The 26,093-nt window shown below is 40.7% G+C and overlaps 1 protein-coding gene across 1 annotated transcript in view; it reads right to left on the bottom strand.

Moving 5' to 3' along the window:
• Nucleotides 1-26,093, bottom strand: part of LOC123758842 (Ca[2+]-channel protein alpha[[1]] subunit D) — a 797,128-nt gene that overhangs the window by 503,150 nt on the left and 267,885 nt on the right. The window contains exon 18 of the mRNA XM_069338501.1: nucleotides 3,909-4,009. Coding sequence (XP_069194602.1) covers nucleotides 3,909-4,009 — 101 coding nt within the window. The remainder of the gene's footprint in view (nucleotides 1-3,908; nucleotides 4,010-26,093) is intronic.

Raw genomic sequence — 26,093 nt, 5'->3', positions numbered from 1 at the left:
AAGGATTAGTTGATTGACTAGTCTTTCCTATTTTTGTTACAATTAACCATACTGCATAGAGTACTTGTACTTTCCATTGTCTACAGAAGCTAAAATATCCTAATTGATGAACTGAATATGCAGTAAGGCACTGTCCACCTGTATTAATTTATTGTGTTATCAATTCAATTGTTTATTAGTTATCTTAAATGGTTATCTTAAATTGACACACTCGTCTCTGATATATTTAATCCTAAATTTTGACAGATTATTTATTGGAATCTACAGTACCTGTGGTATGTTTAAGTAATGTGTGTGTTTCAAGAACATTACAGTATAGTCAATAAATAGTCAATGATTGTTTTAAATGACTCAACTACACGTTTCTTTGGCTTCCACTATAGAAGACTGCATTATATATTTTTCATATTCAGACTAGAGTTAATTATTTAACAATTTATGAATGATGATGACTGTTGTTAAGTAGTATAATATGGACTAGGTCACCTTGGGGGTGAGCAAGTCAATTTAGGGGTGAGTTTCAACATCTGGGTGCCTGACAATTGAGTGGACACCGCTTCAGATTCGTGGTCCTGAGGTTCAAGATCGATCCCCGGTGGAGGCAGAAACAAATGGGCAGAGTTTCTTTCAACCTGATGCTTCAAATCAGAGGGTCCTATGTAACAAATAGTCTGTACTTATCTCTAATGATAGCACCAAAGTCATCTTGCAAGAGAGGATTGAGTCAACTGCATCTACCAGGATCCAAAAAAACAGTAATTACCTAATTTTAATTATTAACTAAGTGTAGTTACAGGATGAGAGCTACGCTCGTGGTGTCCCTACATCCAAGTACTCTTTGTTGTATTGTTTAACACTCTGAAACTACTGACGCCTTTGGCCTCCAGCGCCTTCTTACTTTACTTGTTCCAACCGTCTACCACTCTGTTTGCAATAGAATACATTCTAATTTTTTTTCAGAACCTTTATTTCCTTAGCCTGAATCTGTGTCTTCTTGTTTGTATTGATGGTGGTTTCAGGAATTCCTCTTTGTCAATTTGGTCGATTCCTGTTAGTATTTTGTAAGTGGTTATCAAATCACCTCTTTTTAACACCTCTAGTTTCTTCTCATAACTCATGTTCCTCAGTTCCGGAAGCCATTTTGTAGCAAGCCGTTGCACTTTTTCCAGTTTCCTTGTGTGCTTCTTCTGATTTGGCCACCATACAACTGCTGCATATTTCAATTTTGGTCTCACAAAATTCATGAACAGTTTCTTTAGTATTTCACCATCCATATAATTAAAAGCAAGTCTGAAGTTAGAGAACAACACACAAAACGTTTTTTATGTGTTCCTCTGGCAACAGCGTGCTATCCAAAACCACCCCTAAGTCTTGTTCTTTATCTGAGTTCTGTAATTCTTTTCCACATAATATGTAGGCTAAGTGTAGTCTATTTTCTCTTAGTTCACATTCCATAACATGGCATTTTTAGGTTCAGATCGACGTAGTCAACCCAACCACCTCTTTCCTGCAGTATCTCCATGGCTCTATCATAAAAGTCACATTACCTTGAGGTTACCTTGAGGTGCTTCCAGGGCTTAGCGTCCCCGCGGCCCGGTCATCGACCAGGCTTCCTGGTTGCTGGACTGATCAACCAGGCTGTTGGACGCGGCTGCTCACAGCCTGATGTATAAGTCACAGCCTGTTGATCAGGTATCTCCTGGAGGTGCTTATCCAATTCTCTCTTGAACACTGTGAGGGGTCTGCCAGCTATGCCTCTTATGTGTAGTGGAAGCATGTTGAACAGTCTAGGGCCTCTGATGTTGATAGAGTTCTCTCTCAAAGTACCTGTTGCACCTCTGCTTTTCAACGGGGGTATTCTGCACATCCTGCCATGTCTTCTGGTCTCATATGATGTTATTTCTGCATGCAGGTTTGGGACCAGCCCCTCAATTATTTTCCATGTGTAAATTATTATGTATCTCTCCCGCCTGTGCTCAAGGGAGTACAGATTTAGGCTCTTTAGTCGGTCCCAGTAATTTAGATGTTTTACTGAGTGGATTCTAGCAGTAAAGGATCTCTGCACGCTCTCCAGGTCAGCAATTTCTCCAGCTTTGAAAGGGGCTGTCATTGTGCAGCGGTACTCCACTCTAGAGAGCACAAGCGTTTTGAAAAGTATCATCATTGGTGTAGCATCTCTAGTGTGAAAAGTTCTTGTTATCCAACCTGTCATTTTTCTTGCAGTTGTGACGGCTACTTTACAACTGCAAGAAAAATGACAGGAACAGCCACCTCTTTCCTGCAGTATCTCCATGGCTCTATCATAAAAGTCAAGTAGATTTGTTACACAGGATCTTCCTGTTCGAAAACCATACTGTCTGGCTATTAATGTCATTACTCTCTAGGTTTCCAACCCATTTGGCTTTAACTATTGTTTCTAGTGTTTTGACTACCACGATTGTTAGTGATACAGGTCTATAATTTAGAGGTTCCTCTTAACTACCGTTTTTATAAATTGGTACTATGTTTGCCTTTTTCCTTATACTGTATCTGCTAAAATTCCTGTGCACAAGGATATCTGGAATATTAATTGGAGTGGAATGCTCAGCTCAGTTGCACATTCTCGCAGCACCCAAGGTGAAGCAGTGTATAACAAATGAAGTATTTGAACTAATTGTGAAAAAATAAGTGGAAACAGAGTATTCATCTGGTTTGCTGAACAATTAACACCATCACCCCTTATGTTAGTGACAGAGCTTCATATATTGTTCTCTTACCTCCATAGCAAAAATATAAGACAACCCTGGATACCTCCCCAGGAATTCAGCTATCTTGAAGAAGATGTATCTAGAGGACAATGTATGCTACTTTTTTGTAAAGGGTAACCCTGCAAACACATAATGTAAAGGTCCCTATGATTCTCTTGATACAACTTGTAATAAAGTTGTTACATCTTGTTATAAAGTTTGTATGACATACAGAACGTTGTTACAACTTGCTATATTGGTTGTTACAATTGTTGGGTGTTAAACCTTGTTTGAACATTGTAGCAATGTCGTAGTTTTGTAGTGTGTTTGACGGGAAGATAGCAGTTATCTTGGTATTAGAAAAACTCAACATCACTTGTGAAGAGTTAAGAGAAAGAGGTTCAAACCACAAACTAGGTAAAATACATTTATAAATGTTCAAATATTTTTTAATTTTTAAGACCAGTTGTTTTAGCTTGGATTATACATTTAATACTTTGCCTTGCTGTAAAAATCTTGTTTATTTTATTTATTTATATTACAAGGTTCTTACATTCTTGTACAGCCACTAGCATGCATAGCATTTTGAGCAAGTCCTTAATCCTAATTTTCACACACATCCCCAGGAAGCAGCCTGTAGCAGCTGTCTCACTCCCAGGTACCTATTTACTGCTAGGTGAACTGGTCCATCAGGGTGATCTGATGGTGATCAACTCTGCCCAGTTGTTTCTGCCTCCACCTGGGATCGAACCCGGACCCTTAATTAGGACTACAAACCCAGAGCTATGTCCACTCAGCTGACAGGCTCCAACAATTTACAGAGTTTAGAGAGCTCTGCAATTTACAAAGCAAGACTTGACAGTTTCATTAATTAAGGAAAAGTATTGCTTGGAAGAAGTTTAGAATGAAGGCAAATTAATTTACTAGGTTTTTTTTTTTACTGGATTGAGAAATTTCCTGTGACTCAACACTTTTGGCTTACTGGGAATATTTGCAATGGGGTTATATTCAACCTGGCCTGGCTGTTGTTAGGTCATTACCTTGGGAGAGCAAGACATCACATAAGGTAGTAGCTGCATCACTTACACAAAAAGGAGAATTTTACCTACACTCGAAAGCCTTATTTATAGCCCCCCCCCTTTTTTCCCCCCCTAATTCCTTCATCTACACACTTCCACTTACCTCTTCCCCTTCTTTGCCTTCCTCTTCCTCAGCATCACCTAATGCATCTGCATCAGCCAGGTTATCCACAGCAATGGCCAAGAAGACATTGAGCAAGATGTCTGGTATATGAGTTAAGGATTGGTGGAAACTTAACACAGAATAATAAAATCATCTGGCATGACCCTTTTGACAGGGATACTAATAAGTAGTCAATGTAATATAATGTACATAATGACCTTAGTTTTATAATGCTAGCACCATTCATGAACAAAATATTAATCAACTCGAGTACTTTCAAGATACTGTATATATTTATAAACAATAGTTGGAGTAGACCATCTCAGATATATAACCTGACACAGCATTATGGCTAAATTTAGAAAAAGACCCATAAATGATAAAAAAAAAAACTCCTTACAATGCACTTTTCTGGGAGAGCTCCTCCTCAGTGACTTCCTGAAGCTAACCAAAAGGCTAGATTGAGGGAACTACTGAGGGAACCCACCAAAAAATAGGCATCTAATTACATTCAATGCTGGATTTTTAATAGAAAATTTGAACTTAAAATTACACTTGATGAAACATACAGGGGCTTATACTACAGTATTTACAATTTTCTTATCTCATTTCACAATAAAATTTACCATTTAAGTTTTGAACTTTGCTCAAAACTGAAACTATTTATCCAAATATTTTGTGTTTTTGTCTTACTAAACAAAGATACCATAAAAGCTCAACAATTAGAATTCTGTAACTTGAATCTCTGATTAATCGAAATGAATTCATGTTTGAGTGTTTACCAATTTTTTACCTTGTAACCCAAACAGGAATTCAGATTAAATGGTTATATGGAACATGAAACTTGAATAATTTAAAGTTCAAGTGCTTGACTGTTTAACCCTTCAAGTGAATGCGCCAAACAGGGATGATCGTGCCATATCTAATCCTAATACATGAGTCAATGAGTGATGATTTAAAGTACTGTGTAAGATTTAAAAGTTTGCTGTGTACATGGAACACACAAATGCTTCCTCAGGCCTCCAATAAACAGACACCATCTTGGAAAAGCTGTGAACATCCCTCCTGGGTGTGAGGGCCTCATTACTGAGAGGGTGAACACAGGTTGTGCATACTGCATCAGCTCACAATACCACCATGAAGCTTGTGCTTGCAGAATCACTTAATAATGATAAAATAAATAAATAACTTATTATTTTACAATGATAGTGTTATAGAAGTGCCTGACTGATGAAGATTATGAACAAGGTTCAGATATCAGTACACAATACTTTTAAGTAATAGAATGTAAATTATATTGTAAATAATAAAATGTAGTTACCTAATAAATTAGGTAATTACACCTATGTAATTACAATGCTAATTATGATATTCACAGTGGGAGGCAGACACTCACTGCACACAATTGTGGTCTCGTGCATCTACATATGAAACCAGGCATCATGTTCCTTTACTTACCTGTTGACTACCAGTTGGAGATTTCGAGGATCAATGTCCACAAAGATCAGTCTCTGACCAGACCTCCTGGTTGCTGGTCTTATCAACCAGTCTGTTCGATGCAGCTGCTTGCAGACTGACATGCGAGTAACAGCCTGGTTGATCAGGTATCCTTTGAAGGTGCTTGTTGAGTTTTCTTTCAAACACTGTGAAAGGTCGGCCAGTTATGCCCCATATGTGTAGGGAAAGAGTGTTTAACCCTTAAACTGCACAAAATGTCATATGATGTGTGACATTGAAGAGGGGAATAATTCGAAAAATATTCAAATTTTGTAAAAATTACTTAAAAATATTAAACAAATCTCCAACTTATTGGCTTCAGCGTCATAAAACTTTCATCAAAATATTTTCAGAAATTGGTTTTAGACGAATATTAAAAAAAAAAAAAAAAGGTTTGTTGATAAAGAGAACAGCTCCTATTAACTGGAACTGATGGATAATGCAATAATAAAGAGATGCAAGCACCTGTCCGACGCACAAAGAAGAAGAATAGTAGTAAGAAGTGTCCACAAAGTGGATATACAGCTGGTGCCTTAGTAGCATTGATGAGTAATACATAATAACACAAATAATAATGAGTAATTATGTTTTTTATTCTCTATTTTTTATATATCATATAAATACATTGCCCAATGTTATTATCAGTTACCTTCAACAATGTCCAAAAAAAAAAATTTTCAGCGGAAATTTTTTTTAGGTTTTTAGGTTTTTTCCTTTGTTTATTATTTGAATTTGTTTTAACCTTTACATTCTGGAGAATGCATACTTGTCCCTAAATATGTGAAGCCAGAATTAAATTAGTCAACAAATAAATCAGTTACAACTCTCAGAACTTGGGACACTGAATTTTTTTTGGCTAATTTTTTCACAGATTTCAAAGACTATTTTCCTTGTTTCTTTAGGTTGTTTTCATGATTAGGGACAAAATTAGGGAATTTTACTTATATAAAGTATACCCTAAATATATTCCCTAGATCATTATAATTATTTGAATTATCCCTATACTGTATTTAGTTTTTTTGGGGAGGGGTATTTTTTCTTGACTTCATTTCTACAGACATTGACCTACAAATTTCACATACTTGAGTATAAATACCAAACAATGTTCATTATAACATACAAGTAAATTCATGAATTAGAACTGCCGTATTCATTGTCGATAACTTCAACTTTAATTATATCTATAACTAGAATTTCAACGTACTTCAGTATCCAAAAATCTAGTTTCTGACCGATTCTCACCATTTTTACATATAGTGTGCACAGCTATCTGTTCTACAATCCCTATAGTATTGATTTTTCATAAACTCCAAAAGTTTGGAGTTATAAATTTTTGTTGTCTAAATTTGCATATATTTCAAATGCCATATTGACAATTTTTTTTTATAGTATAACTATACTGAAAACCTATATTCTAAATATATGAAAATGAAGATCATATGCTATTCTGAGAACATAATAACATCAAATAAACAGTTGGTGATATTTTTATATTTTTGCAGCTGATTTCAAAATCTGAAGTTTTCAATATTCAATTTTAAAATTATTTTTTATTTTCTTGTTTTTCAAGTTACACTGGTATCATTTAGACAAAGTTGGAGCATTTGCCTAGTAGATTATGCACAAAACATTTGAAAGAGTTTCAGAAAATTTAAAAAACTGAGTTCAATGTCACACATCATATGACATTTTGCGCAGTTTAAAGGTTAAGAGTCTTAGGTCTTTGATGTTCGAGTTCTCTCTCTAGATGCTTATTGCACCTCTGCTTTTCAACGGGCCTATTTTGCACATCCTGCAATGCCTTCTGCATGGTCTCATGTGGTGTTTTTTACAAAATAAACTTAAAGTAATGATTCATATTCATGATTTAGTGACAGGAACCATATAATAACAGCAGTGTTGTGGCTAGAGTTAGTGATGTGCATAGTATAATAGAGGCATTTTGCAGCACTAGTACATAGTGTGTGTGGAACTATGCAATTCACTACCACACATACCAGACCCGCTTAGTTGTTTATAATGTGTGTATGTAATGTAATAAAAGCAAAAAGTACGTTTTATTCTTAAAATAATATTGTGTGCATACTAGAAAGAAATTTATGTGTATGTGTCTATGTTCTACATGTTCTGTGATACAAATAGCATAAATAGCAAATAGCAAAACGGGGCCTGACCCTGTAAATGTGCTGGGTGTTCCAAGGCACACTCTATTCAACTGTGCCACGACATGGTAGTAAAAGAATTGCAACCTGGGATACATCTGCAGCCACTAGGATTCCTGAGGCTTCCAGTGAAGCAGAACCAGGGTTTCATATAATTCCCTGAATTGTGTATTGAAAGGGGTGTCATAGGTAGAATTACTGGACGACATAGCCTAAGAACATGGGGAATTGTTCGACTTCGGTTAAGGCCTCGGGAATCCTAGTGAGTGCAGGTGTACCCCAGGTTGCAATTCTTTTACCATAAAGTTGACTAGAGTGTGCCAATTATAGACCTGTATCATTGACAAGTGTAATAGTGAAAATATTGGAAAAAAATAATAAAAACTAAATGGGTAGAATAACTTGAGAGAAATGATATAATATCAGACAGACAGTATGGTTATCGATTTGGAAGATCCTGTGTATCGAATTTACTCAGTTTCGATGATCGAGACACAAAGATTTTACAGGAAAGGGATGGTTGGGTTGACTGCATCTATCTGGACCTAAAAAAGGCTTTTGACAGAGTTCCACATAAGAGGTTGTTCTGGAAACTGAAACACAATGAAGGGGTGACAGGTAAGCTGCTAACATGGAAGAAAAATTTTCTGACTGATACAAAAATGAGGGGAGTAATAAGAGGAAGTGTATTACACAGGAGAAATGTCACAAGCGAAGTACCACAGGGTTCAGTTTTTGCACCGGTAATGTTCATTGTCTACATAAACCATCTACTAGATGGTTTATGTAGAATTATATGAACATGTTTGCTGATGATGCTAAGATAATAGGAAGGATAAGTAACTTAGATGATTGTAATGCCCTTCAAGAAGACCTGGAGAAAAAAAGTATATGGAGCACCACTTGGCAAATAGAATTTAATGTAAATAAATGCCATGTTATGGAATGTGGAATAGAAGAACATAGACCCCCACACAACCTATAAATTATGTGAAAAATCTTTAAAGACTTCTGATAAAGAAAGAGATCTAGGGTAGTTCTAGATAGAAAACTTGTCACCTGAGGACCAATTAAAGAACGTTGTGTGAGGAGCCTATGCCACGTTTTCTAACTTCAGAATTGCTTTTAAATACATGGATGGCGAAATACTAAAGAAATTGTTCACGACTTTTGTTAGGCCAAAGCTAGAATATGCAGCGGTTGTTTGGTGCCCATATTTTAAGAAGCACATCAACAAACTGGAAAAGGTGCAAAGATATGCAGTTAAATGGCTCCCAGATCTGAAGGACAAGAGGAGAGGTTAGAGGTATTAAATATGTTAAAACTAGATGATAGAAGAAAAAGAGGTGATATGATCACTACATACAAGATAAAAACAGAAATCGAGAAAATTGACAGGGAAGAATTCCTGAGACCTGGAACTTCAAGAACAAGAGGTCATAGATTTAAACTAACTAAACAAAGCTGCTAAAGAAATATAAGAAAATTCACTTTGCAAACAGTGACAGAGTGGTAGATGGTTGGAAATTGTTAGGTGAGAAGGTGGTGGAGGCCAAAACGGTCTGTAATTTCAAAACGTTATATGACAAAGAGTGCTGGTAAGACGGGACACCATGATCTTAGCTCTCATCCTGTAACACTTAGGTAATTACACATATATGCACCATCTCTCCCACAAATGCAAGCTATAATCAGAGAAAATGTACCAGACTGGAGATATGTAACTAGCAGAGTACCTCAAGGTTGAGTTCTTGCACAGGTAATGTTTATTATCTATATATAAATGATCTACCGGAGAGAATAGCCAAGGCTAGAAGATAGGAGGAAAAGAGGTCATATGATCACTACATAAAAATAATAACAAGAATTGACAAAATTGTGAAAGAAAATTTTTTTAAACATGCAACTTAAAAAACAAAAGGTATTAGATTCAAGCTAAGGAAACAAAAGTGCCCAAAAAAACCAGCGTTGAATGTAATGAAATGCCATTTTCTGAGTAAGCCCCAGAGGTTCCCTGGAGCTTATCAGGCTAATGTATGTTACATTAGACCGGGACCTTAGCTATGGAGTTCAGACCTACCAGGGACCAGCGCCAGAACCTGGCCCCTTCAGAGAGGTTTCAGGGAGCAATGGCCCTGGAAAACCCCGTTGTGGTTGGGGGTTTTCTTTATCTGCCATCGACCGGGGTTAGGCACCCAGAAAGGTAGGCATAACAAAACAAACCCCACATGGTAAGAAACTAAAACAAAAAATGAACAGAGAGGTAGAAACTCCCTACAATCCCAAGGAAACAAGCAAACAAGCAAATATCACACTTTACTACCGCGCCAATTGTCCGCGCAGCCCTACCCACCCCGAGAGGGGGAGGGAGGGGCCCTGAACCTCACTGCGCCAGTTGCACCAGTTGGGAAGCTAAGCTTCAACCAACGCGAAAAAAAAGCCAACAGGTGGGAGGGAGGGTTGTTATGGAGCCTCTGGGGGCTCACCCAGAAAATGGCGTTTCATTACATTCAATGCTGGTTTTCTGTGGGGGAGCCCCTACGGCTCCCTGGAGCTTCATACCCAAAAAGAAGGAAAAGAAAGGATTGACCCGGGAGGCGGCCGCCAGAAAGTTGAGACAACAGGCAGCAACCTGCAACCCAAGGCAACATAAGAATGCACAGGAGCAGACACGCTCACAAATGAACGGGCAGCCAGGAACCTGTGCGACCCCCAAATCCTCGCGACCAAAATGAGCCCAAGACGTCACTAAACACGGCAGCGAAAGCTACAAACGTCCAAATACTATGGGAGCAAGGATAGATCGCAGGCTGGTAGACAAAAGAAAACTGGGGACGACCTGGAGATCTGAGCCCTGAACAGGGAACGAGGGAACCAGATCAACCCAATGTACATCCCCAGCCACAGCACGCAGGTAACGGCGAAGAGCCGCAACCAGACAACACATGTCGCACCCCCGGCCGAACCAACCAAGCATCAAAAACCCCAGGACCCCTCCGGAAAGTAGCCATTTCGACCGTCGCCAGAAGGATGGAAAAAGGCTGCAAGCATACAAACCTACCACCAGTACCAAAAGAGCAGAAACCTCTGTGCCGGAGGAGAGCCGGAAGCTCCCTGACCCAACCCACAGAGGGCAATGCCAAGAAAGTATGGCCTCTGAAAAACAATCTTGAACCGAGGGGGCTACCACAAACTGAGGAGAGTAAGGATAAAAGGGCACCCTTATCAGGGACGAGGATGGCTCAGGCGGCGTATGAGCAGGCCGGAGGTGAAACAACACGAGAAGGGTACGGAACTCGGCGGATGTGATGTCAACACCATCAGCTAAGCCACCTGATCACCACAGAGGTGATGATACACCTACATCAGCAAAGCAGACGCAAAGAGCTGTGGAGAAGGCCGAACCAGTCACGTACAGGACAGGTCCAACCTGCCGAAAGAGGCGGAGCCGCGGGAAACGCCCTGGGTTTGGACACCTATCAAGCAGTGTCTGAAAACAAAGCTGGGCTGGCCACCAAGAAACCACGAGGACTACTCTCCTTGGGAAGGACTCTAACCGAGCTAGAACCCGAAGCAACAGCTGGACCGGGAGAAGATGAATAGGTAACTCCACTTTGACCAGTCCTGCCAAAGGCATCCACCATCAACGCCTTGCAGGCGATGTAAGGGCGCCACATACAATGGGAGACGCCGAGACCATGCGGACATGAAGAAGCTCATGTCCAGCAGAGCCAACGAAACAAGTTGGCGACGACCGGCCAAACCGTGAACAGAGGAATGAACCGAGACAGGCCGTCCGCCAGGACGTAGGACACCCCAGACATGAAACGCACAGCTAGCCGAAAACCTAGGATCCAGCAGATGAGCCACTCGAAGGGACCAACCCCAAAAGTCAAGGACCTAAGACAATCCCCCGTGGTTCCACCAATGAACCACCAAAAAACAGTTCGAATGGAGCCGGATGGGAGAGCCCTGAGTGACCCGAACCCTCCGAAAGCGCAAACCAGACAACCACGAACTCCTGAACTGTGCTGTGAGCCCGAAGGACGGACAGACCCCCTCATCCCCGGCCGGCCTGGTGAGTACTGGCCACAAAGCCCCAGCCGAGAGATGACCCGTCCGAGAACACATCAAGCGAAGGTTCGAGGAATCCCCAAGGCACAAAACTCCGAAAACCCCAAAGAGGAAGCCAGTGACGCAACACCAACACAAGAGCCCCAGAGGACGAACCCAACGATTGCAAGAGAGGCGGAAGGGAAGTCCCTGAAGGTACCGAACAGACGCTGAAGCCAAACCCGACCTGACGGGCAGACCAGAATGGCGAAGTTCAGACTCCCACACGACTGCTGAAGCAACTGCCGAGTGACCCAGGACCACCTCATGAACAGCCAAAGGTGGGACCACAGCCGCAGCAATGCTTCTGGAGGGAAAGACAAGGAAGCTGTCCAAGAGTCTTAACCAAGACCCAGCCAAGTCCGAACCCGGGACAAAACCAGATGGAGTGGCCTCCAGATGACCAGAAATCCGAACTCGGCAATCTGGAAAGAACCATACCCCTGGTGAGCAGACAAGCGGACTGACTGGGAGCCCACACCAGCCAATCGTCGAGGTAGGCCAGAAACCGAATCCTGGGCAGATGCAAACAGGTCACCGAGATCCGGTAAAGATGCGTAAATACACAGTGCAAATTACAAACTAGGGAAGGCAACAAAAGTGGCAAGCCTGAAGCCCCACCACGAACTGTGCCAGTCCCGGAACCCTGGAGAGGAATGTGCCAAGAAGTGACCCGGAGATCCAGGGACACCGTCCAAGCACCCGGCCCCAACAGAAGCCGGACCAGAGACAACAGTCTTCCGAAGAGAGCAAAGAATCCAGGGTACAGACTGCATAAGTCTAGAAGAACTGCAAGGCCCGTGTCTGCACTAGAACAGGGGGGAACCTCGGAAGGATGGGGGCAGAATGACCACATCTAAACGCAGCCACACCAAGATGTCATGATGAAGCGCAGGTGAAGACGTCCACCCCGCTAGCCCTGAACCCCCCAAAGGGGAAGAAACCGCCAGACGACACCAGAGGCCAGAAGACTACCACAAGCGAGAGCCAATAGAGCAAGTTGCTTCCCAAGTGAATCAACAGCGAAGGGAACGGAATCCTTTCTGAAAGAAAATGTATATATATAAATACACACACACATACATACATGTACAACAGATGCGTGGAAACAGGCTAACGTAGTTCCAATCTACAAAAGTGGCAGCAGGGAAGACCCCCCTCAATTATAGACCTGTATCATTGACAAGTGTAATAGTCAAAATATTGGAAAAAATAATACAAACTAAATGGGTAGAACACCTGGAGAGAAATAATATAGTATAATATCAGACAGACAGTTTAGTGTTTGATCTGGAAGATCCTGTGTATCGCATTTACTCAGTTTCTATGATAGAGCTACAGAGATTTTACAGGAAAGAGATGGTTGGATTGACTGCATCTATCTGGACCTAAAAGAGGCTTTCGATAGAGTTCCACATAAGAGGTTGTTCTGGAAACTGGAAAACATTAGAGGAGTAACAGGTAAGCTTCTAACATTGATGAAAAATTTTCTGACTGATAGAAAAATGAGGGCAGTAATCAGAGGCATTGTATCGGACTGGAGAAATGTCACAAGTGGAGTACCACAGGGTTCAGTTCTTGCACCGGTGATGTTCATTGTATACATAAATGATCTACCAGTTGGAATACAGAATTATATGAACATGTTTGCTGATGATGTTAAGATAAATGAAAGGATAAGAAACTTAGATGATTATCATGCCCTTCAAGAAGACCTGGACAAAATAAGTATATGGAGCACCACTTGGCAAATGGAATTTAATGTGAATAAATGCCATGTTATGGAATGTAGAATAGAAGAACATAGACCCCACACAAGCTATAAATTATGTGAGAAATCCTTAAAGAATTCTGATAAAGAAAGAGATCTAGGGGTGGTTCTAGATAGAAAACTATCTCCTGACGACCACATAAAGAATGTTGTGCGAAGAGCCTATGCCATGTTTTCTAACTTCAGAATTGCTTTTAAATACATGGATAACAAAATACTAAAGAAATTGTTCACGACTTTTGTTAGGCCTAAGCTAGAATATGCAGCGGTTGTGTGGTACCCATATCTTAAGAAGCACATCAACAAACTGGAAAAGGTGCAAAGACATGCTACTAAGTGGCTCCCAGAACTGAAGGGCAAGAGCTACGAGGAGAGGAACCCGGAATAGAACCCAGGGGAGCCCAAACTACCACATTTACCGGCAGAGTTACACCACAGCAGGGCAAAACACAGCACCCAGACAGAACCCCCAGGGAAACGGCCAAAACAGACCAAAAACTGGGAGACAAGGTGTGGGAGCACTGAGCCCAAACCCTAGGGCACAGACCCAAAATAGACAGAAAATGCAACAGTGTAAAAACCAACACCCAAGCGTTCCCAGAGGAACAGAAGAAGGGCAAAAAAAAACAGAAAAGCAAAGAAACTGCAACAGGAGGATAAAACCCCTGAAAGAAGTGAAAAACTCAACTAAAATGCAAGTTCCCAAACTTTGGCTGAGGTAAACAAACCGCTGCGCCGCCCTGGTGGCCTAGTGGAGAGTTATCCGCAGAACAAAAAATGGCCACCAAACCAAGGAGCCGTGGCCGACTTAACAGAGCCAAAAACACGCAAGCCAATTTGGGCATTAAGCAGACTAGAGGGATGAAAAACCCCGCCCAGAAGCAGAAGACCCAGGCAGGGGCAAACAGCCCCAGAACTGCAAGCGAGCACTCCCCACAGCCCCGGGAACATGCAACAGAGGACCCGGGGAAGAGCCGTCCTCAACGTCCTCTGCCCTTAAAGAAAAGGAAGAGTCCAGGGGAAAGGCAGCATAGAAAGGGCTGCTGGTAAGATCCAGAAGCCTTGACAGGAGGAACAGGCTCGAAAACCTCCGTCCCCAACCCGAACGGGGCAGTCCCCGAAGCTGCCCGAGTCTCGGCACCAGCTAAACCCTGCCCGGATCCCGAAACCTACAGATGGTCAGGAGCCGGGAACAGGGAGGGAAATGAAACAACACCTAACCAAAATGGGGCGGCTCCAGGGCATCCGGGTGGAAAACCAACCTAGCTCGTTGCAGCAACCTAAACCTAGCTTGCAACATGAATGCCGCCTGTACTCTGAATAGTAAGGACATCAGAAGAGTACTGGAGAACAAGCAGAGAACACTTCTCGCAAGACTCTGGGTCAAGGTATCAGTGACCCAACAGGCAGCATGACGGAGGTAAAAGTATTGATCGTCACCCTGAGACAAGAGCACAGCAACCAACGAACCCACATAATACAGGATGGAACCCAGAAGACACATCCAATGGTCCACCAAGCCCCGACAAGGTTTTCCAGGGCCCGTAGACTGACTGTAGACTGACTACTACGGGAAACCCTGGGCAAGGTGTTGCTAACCGGTTAACACCCAAGCTATCAAGGGGTAAATGCAACACTGAAAACCCCTGCGATGTGTACAATCAACGGCTCCTAGTAGAAGGCCACCAAACACTACCAGTGGAGTGGTAGTGTTTCCTGCCTCCTGCCACAATGGACTTGAGAATGGTCCAGGACGGACCGAAACGTCATCGTCCCTTCACTTTCTAGTGTATGGTTTGGTCATCGTACTTCAGCCACATTATTGTGACTCATTGCCAGTGGAACTATAGCCACACTAGGCAGACCCCCACCAGGCAAAGAAAATAAAAACAAAAGAAAATCCCTGCAAAAGTACACCATCCCCAGAGACAACAGAAACCGGTCGCTGTATAGGTGGCAGGCTGCACAACACCTTGACGCTCTAACCAGTACAACACCAGTCCCTTCCCATGGCCAAACAAGGGCCCCAAGCCCCAGCTGGCCCCAAGGGCGAGGCAAAAGTCGAGCAGCAAGAACCTCTACGGGAATGGTTCCCAAACGCCCCAGGGAAGATAACCCTGTCATGCAGGGGCAGTACTCACAGGGAGCTTAGGGAAGGAAGCCCCTAAGCGCATGCAGCCTCGGTACTGATGAGGATCACCTGACCACCGCACAACACAACACACAGCAGTGAATGCCACGAAGGCAAACAGCGCCTAAGAAACTGAGGCCAGAGAAGTGTCTGACCCAGTTGACATTTGCTTACAAACTGGTGCTAGGCAGCTGGCATGGTGAGGTCCAAGTCCTTCCCTCCCCCCTCAGGGGTGGGGAGGGCTGCGTGGACAATCGGCGCGGCAGTAAAGTGTGATGTTTGCTTGTTTCCTTAGGATTATAGGGAGTTTCTACCTCTCTGCTCATTTTTTTTGTTTTAGTTTCTTACCATGTGGGGTTTGTTTTGTTATGCCTACCTTTCTGGGTGCCTAACCCCGGTCGATGGCAGATAAGGAAAAACCCCAACCATAAGGGGGTTTTCCAGGGCTATTGCTCCCTGAAATCTCTCTGAAGGGAGCCAGGTTATGGTGCTGGTCCCCGGTAGGTCTGAACTCCATAGCTAATGTCCCGGTCTAATATAACATACATTAGCCCGATAAGCTCCAGGGCGAAAATATTACAAATGCTGGAACACGATGAGCATTGCTCTCATCCTGTATCTATATTTAACACTTCCGCATCCCAGTTGACCCCAAGGTGGGCCTGGCGTTTCCCATGAGCGCACACCTACTCTAAAATGTGCATACTCTTTTCAGTTTTCTCACATCAATTTTCGTGTTACATCGTTCATTTTGGTATCAAATTCTTTGCAATAATATTTTCTAAAGGGATATATACATATAAGGTCAAAAAGCTCTGCGTGCTACCTGCACTAAACCTGAAAATCAGATGAGCATTACCCATGAGTAAGCAACCCACTAAAATGTGTATACTCACTTCATTTTTGTCATGTCAATTTTTGTGTTACATTGTTTATTTTGTTATCAAATTGTTCGCAACAGAATTCTCTAAAGGGATATATGCATTTAAACTCAAAAAGCCCGGGGTGCCACCCACAGCAAACCCGAAAACCGGACAAGCGTTACCCATGAGCAAGCACGTATCCGCACATATGATGAAGCAAGAACATAGAATATGTTCTATGGCATATGAAGCCTGTTACCTAGCAGTAAATAGGTACCTGGGAGTTCCCGGGGACCTGGGAGTTAGATGCTACGGGCTTCTTCCTAGGGATGGGTAACATAAAGGAGGCATTTAGGCTAAGGGGACGTTAAGCCCCGAAATCATCTCAAGGTAACCTCAAGATAAGATGTAGTGGTGTTGCAAGAATGTAGGAACACCAATGGTATGTACATCTCACAACCCATGTTTCTTCTTGTATATGCATATAAGGAAAATATAAGAAAATTCACTTTTGTAAACAGAGTGGTAGACAGTTGGAACAAGTTAGGTGAGAAGATGGTGGAGGCCAAAACCGTCAGTAATTTCAAAGCATTATATGACAAAGAGTGCTGTTGAGATGGGACACAACAAGCGTAGCTCTCATCCTTTAACTACACTTAGGTAATTACACCCACAATACCCTCACTCAAATGTGTATACTCTTTCCAGTTCTCTCACATCGATTTTCATGTTACATTGTTCAATTTGGCATCAAATTGTTCACAATAGAATTCTCTAAAGGAATATATGCATATAAGGTCAAAAAGCCCGGCATGTCAACCGTATCAAACCCGAAAATCGGCAGAGCGTTACAAGTGAATGAGCACACATCCGCACACCAACACCTGCACTAAAATGTGTATATTCTTTTCAGTTTTCTCAAGTCAATTTTCGTGTTACATCATTCATTTTGCTATCAAATTATTCACAATAATATTCTCTAAAGGAATATATGTATATAAGGTAAAAAAAAAAAACAGTGTGCCATCCAGAGCAAACCCGAAAATCGGCCAAGCATTACCCGTGAGCGCACAACTGCACTAAAATGTGTATACTCATTTCAGTTTTCTCACGTCAATTTTAGCTTTACATCGTTCATTTTGGTATCAAATTGTTCACAACATTATTCTCTTAAGAAATATATGCATATAAGATAAAAAACTCCTGGCGTACCACCCGCAGCAAACCTGAAAATCGGTCAAGCGTTACCCGTGAGTGAGCACACATCCACACATCAACACCTACACTAAAATTTGTATACTCTGTTGAGTTTTCTCACCTCAATTTTCATGCTACGTCATTCATTCTGGTATAAAATTGTTCACAATCAAAAGGCGCGCATTTTAAATCTTGTCCCATAATATTTGGGAAAAAATGGAATTTTAACAAATATTTGAATTTTGGATGCCAAATGCATCACTGCCGAATATCTGTTGAGTTATTTACGGACGCAATATCCGTCCCCACTGGATGAAAATGTTAAGTAATTACACAGATAATTACACTGTTAAGTCACTGCCTAGGTAGAATTTACCTGAATGTACCTAAAGGCCACAAATAATCTAGTGTCTCAGGTAAATTCAGGACTTGGAGGACAAATGGGGGGACAAAGGTCCTCCCATTTGTCTTGATGATTTTTTCCTGCTGGATTTTAAAGTTCAGCAGTTTTAGCATTTACGGCTTTGGTGGGTAGGTGGTTCCATGGGTTTATAACCCTGTGGGTGGAAAAGCATCTCCTATTTTCAGTCCTGCATTGTGGTATGCTTGTTTGTGTTACATCAGACCTTTTGAAGAAATTGTCAGGATCAACATCCTCCAAAGTGCTCGGTACTGCATATCACTAGATTCAAAACTCCTGTGGGTACACTGGACTCACATTCTGTTCCTCAAGATGCCAGTAAATAGATGCCCTCTTGAAAAAATTGCCTATATCTCTCCTGGAGATATATGTGTGAGCCTCAGTACTGCCAGAGTGACCAAGGTTGGTACATGCAGCTGGAGCTCACAGCACAGTTGTGTAGGGTGGGACCACAACACCACTTAATAGTGATGAATAAAATAAGTAACTGCAATTATTTTGTGATAATAGTGTCATAAATGATCCTGACTGTGATAAAGATTATGTACAACTTTCAGATATCAATGAACACAGTACTATGTTCACAGCATGAGGCAAGTGAGACAAAGCATTTACCCATTGTTTTGTGCACCCACACATCACGAAACGACCTCATGCTCCTTTGCAATATAAACTTGTGGAAATGGATTTATATTCAGGATTTAGTAACAGGAATATGATAATAATAATAGCAGTTCTGTGGATAGTCTTAGTAATATGCATAGTATATTGGAAGCATTGCATCAGGTGATGTCTGATGGTGTCGACTGCTGATATTGTGTGTTCCATGCTGTATTTTGGTTTCATCACCACACCCACTAAAACTGTTTATTGATTCGTTATGGTGCATAAAATGTTGATAGATGTAATGACTGGCATTTCATAGAGACCTGAGATTGCAACTATGCACTTGCAATAGCCACTTGCTAATTACTTAAATGAGTAATAGATCCAATACTTGCAACACATTGGAAAGGTACAGGAGCCAACAGGGGTCACAGAGTGTTCCTAATGCAGACCATGAATGCAAGGAATAATCGTCACTAGAGCAAGCGACAAGATACCGACACATCAGTGGTTGAGAAAATACAATGAGTGATAATCTCTGGCACGAGGATGTTGTAATATTGTGGCGAGGCCCATTGCCTTACCCCTAACTACAGACATTATAGGGCATTCGATGATGAAGCTCTTACATCAAAATTTGTTTGATGCAGGCATGCAGGCTGTAAGGCAGCTCTACTCAGGTCTGTACTCAAGACTGCCTTAAGTGAGGTAATTATGTTACATGAGAGTAGTAATTGGAAAGGGATTAATAGAAAGCATATGTAACAAAACACTAGTTTATTACAGAAACTTAACATTATTACACTTGGCTTTGTTACATTAAGGGAGAGAGTATCACAGCAGCAAACGTTATACAATGAGCTTTAGCTAGCAGGATGATATCCCAACAGGCCAGAATACTTAAAAGAGCACAGTCTTCAGCCACTTGTAAGCCAAAATGATTGAACTAACTTAACACTTGTGATGACTCTCTTTGGCACTGGCAAAACAAGGGAAATTAAGTGGTATACAATGGTACACTATAATACACTTGTCAGATAAAAATGCAAACAATGCAGTTATATCTTATCACAGAAGTGCAAATAAAATCACACAACAATGATAAGTATAACACAATTTCTGTAAAAGATAGCACAATATCACATGTATTTAACACTTACTGATTTGCCAGCCTCACCACTCTGACATTTTACGCCGCACTAACTGGATGGTGATCCTTCCCTTGGGATTCATCGACTCAGCTCAAGGAGATGAAAGGTTTAATACTCTGTCTGCTTTAGCTTTCAGCACACAATGGCTGCACATGGCTAATTATGTGCAGGCTACTCTGGAGATGTGGTTTCACACACATATGCACCAGTGATGCAGAAGGATTAGTAGCAATGGCAAAATCATAATCACAGTCTAAGTCCCATCTGATATATATACGTAAAGATAAATCACTTATCTTCTCACACGACACACAAGTATGCAGTGGTACCTCCATTTATGAATTTAATCCGTTCCCAGAGACGATTCCCAGAGTAACTCAAAAATTCGTTACTCAAAATTAATTTTCCCATAAGAAATAATGTAAATTGAATTAATCCGTTCCACACCCCTAAAAAATTAACTATAATAATAATAATAATAATAATAATAATTTTTATTTTGGTAAGGTACATACATAAAGAGATTTTACAAAGTTTGTTGGCTTTATAGATAGAGCTAGTACATACAATGCCTAAAGCCACTATTACGCAAAGCGTTCCGGGCAGGAAAAACGTTAATGACTAAAGCTTAAAACTAATGGGTAAAAAGAATAAGATGTGTTGAGTACAAATAAAAATAGAGGTAAAAGAGGGGGGAACATTGTTGAAAAAGCAGCACAAATACAATTACAAATTATTTCAGAAAATTACATTCAAACAGCGTTGATTTGAAAAACAAAAAAAAACAAAAAACATACATGGGTTGACAACAGAGGGGTAAGGTGAGTTACAGGGAATTTATTAGGTATAGCTTCGTTTTTAACTTAAACTGGTTGAGAGAGGTACAGTCTTTAACATGGTTGGGAAGGTCATTCCACATTCTGGGCCCCTTGATTTGTAGAGCATTTCTGGTTTGATTAAGTCGTACTCTAGGAATATCAAAACTGTATTTATTTCTGGTGTGGTGCTCATGGGTTCTGTTACAACCTTCTATGAAGCTTTTAAGATCAGGATTGGCATTATAGTTTAGCGTTTTATATATGTATAATACACATGAGAGAATGTGCAGTGACTTAATGTCTAACATATTCAGAGATTTGAGTAGGGGTACCGAGTGATGTCTGGGGCCAGAATTGGATATTGTCCTAATAGCAGCTTTGTGTTGAGTAATTAGAGGACGTAAGTGATTTTGGGTAGTAGAGCCCCAAGCACAAATACCATAGTTGAGATATGGATAGATAAGGGAGTAATAAAGAGTCACCAGGGCAGGGCGTGGTACATAATATCTGATCTTAGAAAGAATGCCCACAGTTTTTGAAACTTTTTTTGATATGTTTAGAATGTGTCCCTGGAAGTTCAGCTTGTGGTCAATGAGAATGCCAAGGAATTTGCCATCTAATTTGTTACAAATTTGGGTATTGTTTATTTTGAGATTTATTTGATTAGAGGATTTATTGCCAAACAGAATATAGAAAGTTTTGTCAATGTTAAGGGTGAGTTTGTTGGCAGTTAGCCACAGATGGACTTTATTAAGCTCAGTATTTACTGTGGCATTTAGAGCAAGGGGATCAGGACTGGAGTAAATGAAGGTTGTGTCGTCAGCAAATAGAATTGGTTTGAGGTGTTGGGAGGCATTTGGAAGGTCATTAATGTAGATGAGAAAGAGGAGAGGGCCAAGTATGCTACCCTGGGGAACACCAATGTTGATGAGTAGGGTGGGAGAAATTGTATTATTCACAGAAACACATTGGAGCCTGTCAGTAAGGTAACTGAAAAATACACTTTATACCAAATACCACTCTTTTTGTACTAGCTATAATACAGTATGCATATCTTACCTTTATTGAGGACTCTTGTTGGCGTATGGAAGACGGTGAGGAGGAGGGGGTTGGAGAAGAGGTGTTACTGTTAGGAAGGGGAGTCCCCTTCCATTATAACATCAGGCAGTGATGACGTCTCTGGGGTACTCTCTCTCCTACATTTTGCCTGCATACCACTATGACCTGGTTGTGGTTCACTGCTTGTTTGTCTCACTAAGAACCTTTCCATAGAGACTTGTTTTTCCCTACATTTTAACATTTTTCTGTAGTGAGACATCACATTCATTCACTATGAATGATCTCTTGTTTTTCCTCTATGGTCATTCTCACATGTTTTCTTAGGTTGAACCTTACCACTGACTTTCTTGGGACCCATGGCATGAATATATAATAATTACTTTTATGTTCAAAGAACAAAAAAGCACAAAACCAATAAAATTCTTTACAAGTGCGATTGTCACTAAGTGGGCGGCTCTAGTAAACTGAGGCGGGATTGTCCGTGCCACCAGGAACCACATGCTCGGTCGACCCATACGTGTATCAATAAAGTCACAAGTCGAAGCCAAGGTCGTAAGTCGAGTCAAATTTTCCAACGAAATTGGGGTCGTAACTCAAAAAATTCACTGTATATGTATAGTAGGCTAGGCACTTATTTGACTTGTGCTAAAATTGAACCAGATTATGAATGAATGAACAGTCTGTTACTCCTATTAACCATATTTTTCAAAGGGGGTCTTATTATTATATCTATCACTTCTTAAGTTCCTCTACACAATCACTGTAATGGGTTAAATGGCTATGGGGATTCCACTTGGACAAAACTGGATACACATGATAAGTGATAGAGAACTTTAACTTTAAGAACTTTAATTTTGAGTCCAGAAATGTTTAATTTGGCCAAATCTAGGATCACCTCTATGACATGAACTCACAACACAGGATGGTGAGCATTGCCTATCTGTGTTGTTGCTGAGCTCACTCCTTTGTGTAGTCAGACAGAGATGCCTAATCCACTCAGGCAGCAGTTAACATAATTGGCCAATCACAGATGACTCAAGGTTGCTCGTAAGTCTCATAAGAACAAGTTAATATGTGAAGTAGTATCCAGGACCAGTTAATAACAACAGAACACTGCTAAACAACATGCAGAAGTGCACAAGAATTATTTAGTAGAAACAGAAATTGTCAACCAACAATGTCTTGCTGAGATCCAATGAGGAGGACACCCATACCATATCAAAATAACATTGAAAATGCATTATCTTAGAGCTAAATGAAATAGATTATTGTATTTTTTAAACTTATAAGGCACCTGATAAGCATACAGTGAAACCTCGATTTATGAATTTAATCCGTTCCGGCACCGAGCTCGTATGTGAAATGCTTGTCTTTCAAAATGAATAGCCACATTTAAAATAATGGAAATAAATATAATCTGTTAAAAAACATCAATATGATATTCAATTTTTTTAAATAATGGAGCAGCCTACCTGACATACACTGAATGAATCTTTATGACATTTGTCCTTTTTTCAAATTTGTTCAATTTTTGTTATAGCAAAAGGATCAATTGGTGTTTGTCAGGTAGGCTGCTCCATTTTTCTTAATAAAAAAAAAATAAAAAAAAATTGAAAAAAGAACAAATGTCAAAAAGGTTTGTTCAGTGTTTGTCAGGTAGGCTGCTCCATGTTTCTTAAAAAAGAAAAAAACAAATTTGTAAAACGGAGAAATGCCATAAAGGTTCGTTCAGTGTTTCTCAGGTAGGATGCTCCATTGTGACAATCTTTCTTCAGTGTTTGTTCAGTGTTTCTCAGGTAGGATGCTCCATTGTGACAATCTTTCTTCAGTGTTTGTTCAGTGTTTCTCAGGTAGGATGCTCCATTGTGACAATCTTTCTTCAGTGTTTGTTCAGTGTTTCTCAGGTAGGGTGCTCCATTGTGACAATCTTTCTTCATTTCAAATGTGTTCAATTTGTTTTGTATCTATCATTTATTTAATAATAATGGAGCAGCCTACCTGACAAACACTAAACGAACCTTTATGGCATATGTTCTTTTTTCAAATTTGTTAATTTTTTTTTTTTTAATGAAACAGGGAGCAGCCTATGTGACAAACACCGATCGAACCTTTTTGACATTTGTTCTCTTTTCAAATTTTTTCATTTTTTTTTATTCTAGAAAAAAATTCAATGCTTTGCAACATAACAGCAGTCACCCCTTTACATCCCAGCATCATTAGCATCTTTAACCCTCAAACCGTTAAGGGTTCAAATGGATTTAACACCCACAGGCACAAAAAAAAAAAAAAAAGTTCTTTCGTTTTATAGAAATGTTCGTTTTTGTTCCTTGATCACCGAAAAAATAACAAAAAATCGTAGGTGGCATATTTTAGTCGCAATAGGGTAGGGAAGTCTGGCAAAAAAGAGGTGTTGACAGAGCCTTCGCCAGACAAGGTCTACTCCGCTCGAGCTGTCAGGCGGCAGTTGCCACAAATATATTATTACCTAATTATTTCAATGTCTCTGATTTATTTTTTCTTAGTTTTTTTTTGCAGTAATATTATTCAATAGAGTGAATTGTGATATATTAATAAAATAAAATGTGTGACCCATCGCTGTACTCAAAATTATGGTGTGCATATTAGTGATTCAATTATTATGTTCATAAAACAATAAACAAATAGTTTTGCTGTTATTACACTATATACACAGGTTATATATAAGTATCTGCATGTTTTGCTCACCATAACGAACCACTAAGTTGGTATTGTGAGTCAAAATACAACGAGGAGTGACCGCCACACACCAGCCAGCCACTCGCTGCCACTCCCTCCCTCAACAACACCTCACTCGCCCTCATTCTCCTCCCACAATACTGTTTTTGCATTTATTCACTATACACAGACATTATATATAAGTATTTACATGTTTTGTCCACCATAACTGTACATCTAAGCTTGTATGGTGAGTAAAGGCACAAAGACGTAGCTACTCACACAGTCAGCTGGTTGCGGCCGCCCTCAAGGCCAGACGCACTAATATTTCTCCTACAACAATATTGTTTCTGGTGTTATTACGCTATATACACATTATATATAAGTATCTACCTGTTTTATTCACCATACCTGTACAAATAAGCTGGTATGGTGCCCAAAGACCATAGTGGCCACCAGTAAACAACAAGACAAGTCGTGCAGATGACGCACCTCAGTCACCAAATGGCGGCTCCCAACCTACTCCTCTTGCTGTTATTACACTCTATACACACGTTACATATAAGTATCTACATTTGTGTTCACCATAGCGAACCACTAAGTTGGTATAGTAAGTGCAGTCAATAAAAGGTGGCCACACACAGTCAGAAGACGACGCCACCACCCTCCCTCCCACAGCATTACTGCTCCCTCAATGGCGCACAGCGCTAAATATCACCACAATCCTGCTATTATCAGAACCCTGGTCAGTTTTATCACAGTCAGGGGTCTTCTGTAATAATATCATCGCTACATAATAGCATGAACAAGTATATTTTGGCATTTTTAGGCGATGCTGTGGTCACAAGCTGAGCAGCAGGTCTGTTAGCTCATGCTGCGTGCATCAGGCTTGGTTGCTCACTCAATACTGAGGCCAATAACACCCGGGAGTTTGGCCCACGATTTTTTTAAAAAATGGAGTCTGTTTATAAGAGCCCTGATGAAGGTGTGGTGAACCCCGTGTATCCGCAGGCCGTTTAAATCTTGCGTAGTACTCCAACACATCATATGACGTGATGCGCAGTTGACTGGAACAACGTCCAACACGTCATATGACGTGATGCGCACTTTAAGGGTTAATGGGGCAGGGACCACACTTCTGTACTGGTCTCTTGCCTCTTCAAGTCTGAGACTTCTGCTGCTGCCTGGGAGACTCCTGTTTGGGAAACCAGTTCAAGTTTTTATGAAATGTTTAGAGATCTCTGCTATCTTCCTCATAGCAACTTAAATAGGTGGAATAGTTTGAGATTCCAAGTCCACATGCCTCTTCCATATGGAGCCCACCCAGCATCAGCTTACCTCTGATATTTCATAGGTTACAGACAGTGGCCCCTGTTCTGTCAGATGCTCGGGCAATTCCTGGGTCACCTGAAATTTGCCTGCATTTGTGCATAACATTGGTCAAGTGTAGTTAAAGTTCCATCACTGTTTTTTACAGTGGGTGGCTCACTGCCAAAACAGCCTCCACTTTAATTTCACAAGCTTTTTACCAATTTGTCTAGCATGGATTGAGGCTTTAATAACCTGCATCACATAGGTGAGAAGCATTGTCTCCAGTGTTGAAATGGGTCCATATAAACATTAAGGAAATGGCAGAGGTTCAGATGTTCCCCCCACTGGCCAAGGGATTTAGCTGCACCCCATTGGTTCATTGTTCCAATTT

This window comes from Procambarus clarkii, chromosome 1 (assembly GCF_040958095.1).
Source record: "Procambarus clarkii isolate CNS0578487 chromosome 1, FALCON_Pclarkii_2.0, whole genome shotgun sequence".
NCBI lineage: Eukaryota > Metazoa > Arthropoda > Malacostraca > Decapoda > Cambaridae > Procambarus > Procambarus clarkii.
Note: the sequence above shows the minus strand (reverse complement) of the source record. Positions and strands in the feature narration are given on the sequence as shown.